Here is a 5,848-nt window from a genome sequence, read left to right on the forward strand (position 1 = left end):
GGAATCTTCTTCATTTGGTTTTATCAGCAATATCTACAAACTTGAGCTCACATGCACTAATTGAGCTGCCTAAGGAAGGAATTGTGGAGCATGATATCAGTGATAGGATAATGGATTATCTTAGTATTCCTCAGATGAATCAATTAATTGGATGGCACAAACTGTAAGGGAATGAGCCTCGTGATAATGGAAAATTGATGATAGTGTGATAGGGAAGAGAATTCAATAATAGAGGCTAAGTATACTTTATTTTCTAAGTATATTAACTTCTACTAATTCTACTAACTGCTACTAATAATGGGGCTCCAGGACTACCACTCCTTGTCCATGCTTGCATTGTATTATTCTTAATGAGAAGGGTTCAAAAAAGAAGACATTCCATCCAGGCAGACCAAAAGGTCAAAGGAATAATCTCCAACTCGTGCACCTAAAACAACACAATCAAAACCAAAGTAACATAACAAAGTAGAAAGTCTACATGTAAAACTAAGCAAATAGAAGCTAGCAACAAGTATGTAAGGAAGGGTTGGGTACTCCTAAAGCAATCTCTCCATGTAGATAAAAATGTTTCTAGTCTAAAACTCATGGACATGTAACAAATATTTTGGAACTATTATCCCTTGCTTAGCCACCTCAAAAGCATGCTTACAAGTGGCTTTGTCAACTAGCCTTTTCCTTCACTTGATCGTACACTCTTTGTATTCTTTTTCCTTTTATGTTCTTGGCTATTTGGATATCTATGATAGCTTGAACTTCTTTTCTCTTCAAGGGCAGTTATCATGCCCAACTTTTCTTGTAACCTTTTGAAGCTGCTCCTTGTTTTCACAATTTTGTTCTTGCTAACAATAATATGAATCAATATAATGATCATTAGAAAGGACTAAATTCACTAAATCATATTAATGAAGTAGAATTTTCTAAAATACAATGTTGTTTCACATGATGATACTTTATATAAAAACCCTACTCAAATTATATTTTCATCTAATACAAACTAATTCAACTCTCTCTACCTCAAGAAACTTGAAGTCTAGTTGAAGAGTGAAACAGATTCCTTCTTGGGTCAGCAATGAGTGAATAACAAGAGAAAACATTTCAGGTATGCTCACTCCTTTAATTGTGAACTTATTGGTTGGTTGCAGACCAGCCACACCAATCTGTAGTTTGCCATAATAGTAGAGAGTTGGCAAGTTCTTCTTGGCCAAGGCGGGGAGAGTTCATAGTCTCAGACTTGTGCAGGCTTCTTCCAGCCACTTCTGAGGCAATCTAGATTGAGGCATTACTCAAAATTCATGCTAAGACTATAGGCCACTCCTATGCTTCAAATAGAGTGTTGAAATTGGTGATATCAAAATGTATTTCACAAATTCATGTTATGGGCAGCAGCAGTCGTGGATCATTTTAGACCTACCACATGCGAAGTGACCATTTTATGTTAGTTTGAGCTTCACTTGGTTTCAAGAATACTATAATATTCTCTACTTAACAAGGCCAACCACATGAAGGTGGAAGCTCATCTAGCCTCACCCCCCTCCCCCTAAAATCAATCTAAAGTACCCATTATCATCTAATTACATACTTCATTGATTCATTCATCCATTTATGAACCATAACATTCAATCAATACAATCACATAACATTCATTAATATGATATAAAATTAATTAATACACAATACTAATCAAGACTTCATTAAGACATAACAATATTCATTAACAGAAGATAAAAATCAGTATTAATACGCATCATTCATACATAATTACTTAAAACAAAGTTCTTTCATTATCCAACAAGGTTTTTGAAAGAAGATTTTTAAAACATCATTTCTTCTTTTTGTTTTTATGAGCTCTCTTAAGAAAAGTGCTCATAGGAGCATCCATATCTGCATCATTCTCCTCCTCTTCTAGCATGTGTAATGTCAAATTACGATGGCTCCTTCTCTTTGCAGGAGCAGGAGGCTACTGCACTAAAGGGGGCTCTACTGCAAGAACAAGTGAATGGGATAAATTGGCATACTCTTTTTCTTTTTTTAACTGTTATCAGTCTATAATTAAGTACTAGTACAACATAACATGCATTTTTCTTACCTGAAAATGCCACATCATGTACATTAACATTTTGATCCGCCGCCATGTCAACATGTTGAACACTTGGAACATGTTCCACTCCTTCGACATGATGTTCAACATGCTCTGAAATATTCAAAAAAATATTATCATGAGTGATGGATTCATTTTGAGCACTGCACATGAAATATGAGTCAATAAATTTGACTCAAATACTACACAGTTAAATCATGATAGCAATATCAAAATATTTACTCTATGATATTTGTTAGAACAAATGATTTATCAAAGTACAGATTTGGAAATCATTATCAACTACTGATCAAAAGCTTAAAGATCCCTATTTTAAAATAATGAATATGTTTCAGCAACCAGAGATAATCTTTAAAGTAGTGTTAGAGAAATAAGAACAAAACTATGTGAATGATCCAAATCATATAATAAATTGCCTTGCCAATCTATAAACCTAGTTCTCATTACTCAAGAATACCCTAAATACATAATACAAGAAATGCAAACTACTATGATTTAATAAACAACAAATAGCCAAGAGAAAAGTCTCAGCTCAAACAAACAAAATCTCATGTACACTGCAATGGAATTGAGCAGCAACACAGACACACCTTCCAGTGATGAAAACTATAGTTATGGATTTTCAAATCATACAGTAAAATAGCCTCAACGATCTGAAGACTTGGTGGTAATGGCTCACAAACTAATATCAGTCTTTAAACAATACATTTTCTAAAAGATCTACACAATGAGCATAGAATATATGTTTCGATAAGAGCATGCTTGGACAATAAATGGAAGGAGAACATTTCATATTTCTGATTGCATAATTAATTTCCAATAGCAAATTAATACCTCCACCACTATAATGCACATTATGGCCTTCGTCACAAGCAGGTTCTGTGGTAGGATATGAAGGCTGCAATAAAATGTTATGCACATTGTTATGTAGTCAATTTACGTTCAAAACTAATACCAAAAAAGAAAAGGATCAACTATTCAATTTCATTTACTTTTCATGTAACCAATTTACCTGTGAGATATCATTTGGTGAACTAGATTCTTGAGCAAGGCTTATAGATTCTTTGAGTAGGCGTGCAGCCATGAATTTATAGCCTTCCTTCAAGGCAAGTTTTCTATCTTCATCTGTGACCTCCACATTGAATTATGTGCCCTGTATTTTTAGCTTAATATCATCAGTTTTGTATGTATGGTTTCACTAAAAAAAAATTGTTTGCAACATTATATTAAAAAAATTTATTTCATATCATTGCTCCTACTTACAACACGAGACTGGAGATTCATATAGCCACCAGAGCCAAGTTTGTGTTGGCCAAACTTTTCTACTCTCACTTTTGTAGCCATGGATGTGTCCTGCAATCTATGAACAATTTCAAACATCTTAGATTATATATTTACAAATATGAATAATTAGTGCATGGTTACAATGTACTTAATACTATCATGACATACCTCTTTTTTCCCTGTGTTGCTTCATTACCTCTATCTTCAGATTGCCTTTTCTCCTTTGCATCTTCTACTATTTCATTCCACTCCATTGGTGGAATCATAGCTGGATGGTCATACTTTGGGTTATCCTTAAGAGCCCTTCTATATTGATCCCTCACAGTCTTTATATGCTTTGCTGCTCTTTTGAGAAGTAGGCCATTGTCAAACATGTCTTTTCCAAATTTCTCGTCAAAAGATGCAATGAGCTGATTTTTTAATTCCATGGTTTGTAAATTCCACCTTTTTAAAAACAAATAGATTGTTAGATCAATAGCTTTAATATATTACAGTAAATGAAAGAAAAGAAAAATTATGTAGAAATGATATGAAACTACGTACCTTTTATGTATGGTGGGTCCAAATAGTCTCAATGTCATATGAAAAAGATGTTCAAAGAAAACATTATTACCTACAAAAACATAAAGGATTTATCAGTCCAAAATGAGTAATATAAAAATAGATTTTTTTTACACTTTAAATAAAAACAATTTTAAAGCACCTGGAAGCTTTCGTTCTCTTAACGGAAACATAGTTTTCTTATTCAGCAATAATGTCCCTTCATATGAACCAGTACTAATGACACGAACTGCTCCAAGAAATGGATCAACTTCACCAGTACTACTCTCTACTAGTCTATCAACTGAAACATCATGACAATTAAAGTAGACACCAAATGAATTAAAGCATACTTATGGATATAATAAAATTGAAGAAATTGACTAGCAAAAATGTTTTTTCCTCGCATTCCATTAAGGATTTAATTCAGGATAATCAAATAGTGTATTAAAGATACCATATTTTTAGAATTCATGATATATTGTTGTTTATGTTTATGATAAGATAATGTGTGAGTTAACATCATCTATGTTTAGGATAGCTTTGAATGGTCCATGGTCTACTATCACAGTGTCAGTTCAAGAATATAAAAGTATCTATGCACATACATCGTACAGAAACATCGTAGAGAAATATAAAATACAAAATTAAAATATATTTTTTAAATGATGTTTCAGTTTACTTTTGGATTCAAAGGTTAGACTGTTTTTCCCATGTGAATCTAAAAAATTAATTCAAAAAGTAGCACAAAATCTTGCCTACATAGTACAATATATGTATGTATGTATGTATGCATGGTGTGTGTATGCATGTGTTTGTGTGTATGCAAGCTTCTGTAGACATCATTTAAGCACTAATATGCTACTTCATTGTTCATCAACTTGTACAAATACATTACAAAATATAGCAAAACAAGGTTTTACCAGTTCTAGTGGGCATAGATGAAGATGTTTGCATGGCCCTTGTTGCCGACAATGCACTAGGCAATAGTGGACCGACAACCAAAGGAGGAGTCCGCACATCATAATGAGCTAAGGAATACAATATTGTTAGCAAAGAAATTTGCAATGGATAAAGATCAAATCGGATACTAGCTAGAAATGTCCACAAAAAAAAAGTAAGTGTTATAATGTTGATGAAAACAAAGTGCTACTTACACGAAGGTTGTACACAACGACCATCACCATGTTCACCATGTGATGTCACAAATGGCACAAATGTCTATACAAGTACACATAAAATTAGAGATCAAGATCCATAAGATAATATAAAATATTCATATCTATTGAACTTCTATTATTGCTTTAGTCGAATTACTGCTTACCTGCAAAAATTGGATTCTACGGCCCAATTCCCTTCTCAGTGCCTCTTTCTCCTCACTTTTTTCACCCTCGATGATAATGTTAACAAGTTCATCATTGTATCTTTGCTTGATTTGTTGGGTGATGAACACAGGGTCAATACTAAGGGCAATGTTATGTAGATATGAAGCTCGTATTTCAGATCACATTTGATCAGCAATCATTCTAGCTTTTTCCTATCATTTGTGACATTAAATATCAGTAAAATTTCATCAAAACAACTCCAAAGACATAAAGAAAAGAACATAATTATATGACATTTGTTTCTATATTAACATTTAAATTTACAATATTTAATGTTTACTTCTACTGAAGGTGTCTGAGATGGTGCATCCATATCGCCCTGTGAAAAAAATTAGTAACTCTTAGAAATCAATAGTGAAATTAAAGTAATAGACTTACCAAAAAAAAATATTAATAATAAATTAGATTGTATATGTAAATCATTTGTCTTAAGTTAAAAATTTAGTGTAACTAATGTGTATATCTAAAAAAAATTTGACATGTTCTACTTAATGTTTATATGTGCACATATGGTTTACAAAGAAAAGTTTGGTCATACAAA

At 32.6% G+C, this 5,848-nt stretch overlaps 1 protein-coding gene across 1 annotated transcript; it reads right to left on the bottom strand.

Annotated features, from left to right (window-relative positions):
• Nucleotides 1–347: 347 nt before the first annotated feature.
• On the bottom strand, nucleotides 348–3,245 carry LOC149553875 (uncharacterized). Its single transcript, XM_089790388.1, has 4 exons — nucleotides 3,111–3,245; nucleotides 2,933–2,996; nucleotides 2,087–2,191; nucleotides 348–427 (listed from the first exon to the last, which is right to left on the bottom strand). Exons 1-4 carry the CDS (start codon nucleotides 3,180–3,182, stop codon nucleotides 348–350), a joined length of 321 nt encoding a protein of 106 aa, XP_089646514.1. The 5' UTR covers nucleotides 3,183–3,245.
• Between the last annotated feature and the right edge of the window lie 2,603 nt (nucleotides 3,246–5,848).

This window comes from Cupressus sempervirens, chromosome 6 (genome assembly GCF_028749045.1).
Source record: "Cupressus sempervirens isolate cs-2001-9-10 chromosome 6, ASM2874904v1, whole genome shotgun sequence".
Lineage (NCBI taxonomy): Eukaryota > Viridiplantae > Streptophyta > Pinopsida > Cupressales > Cupressaceae > Cupressus > Cupressus sempervirens.

Bases quoted from the DNA above. Each gene is read 5' to 3' on its own strand.
- LOC149553875 (XM_089790388.1), bottom strand. From the start codon at position 3,182: ATGGCTGCACGCCTACTCAAAGAATCTATAAGCCTTGCTCAAGAATCT. The intron at 2,997-3,110 runs GTAAATTGGTTA...ATTTTATTGCAG, and splicing joins CACCAAATGATATCTCACAG to CCTTCATATCCTACCACAGA. The intron at 428-2,086 runs GTAAGAAAAATG...GTGTTGTTTTAG, and splicing joins ACATGATGTGGCATTTTCAG to GTGCACGAGTTGGAGATTAT.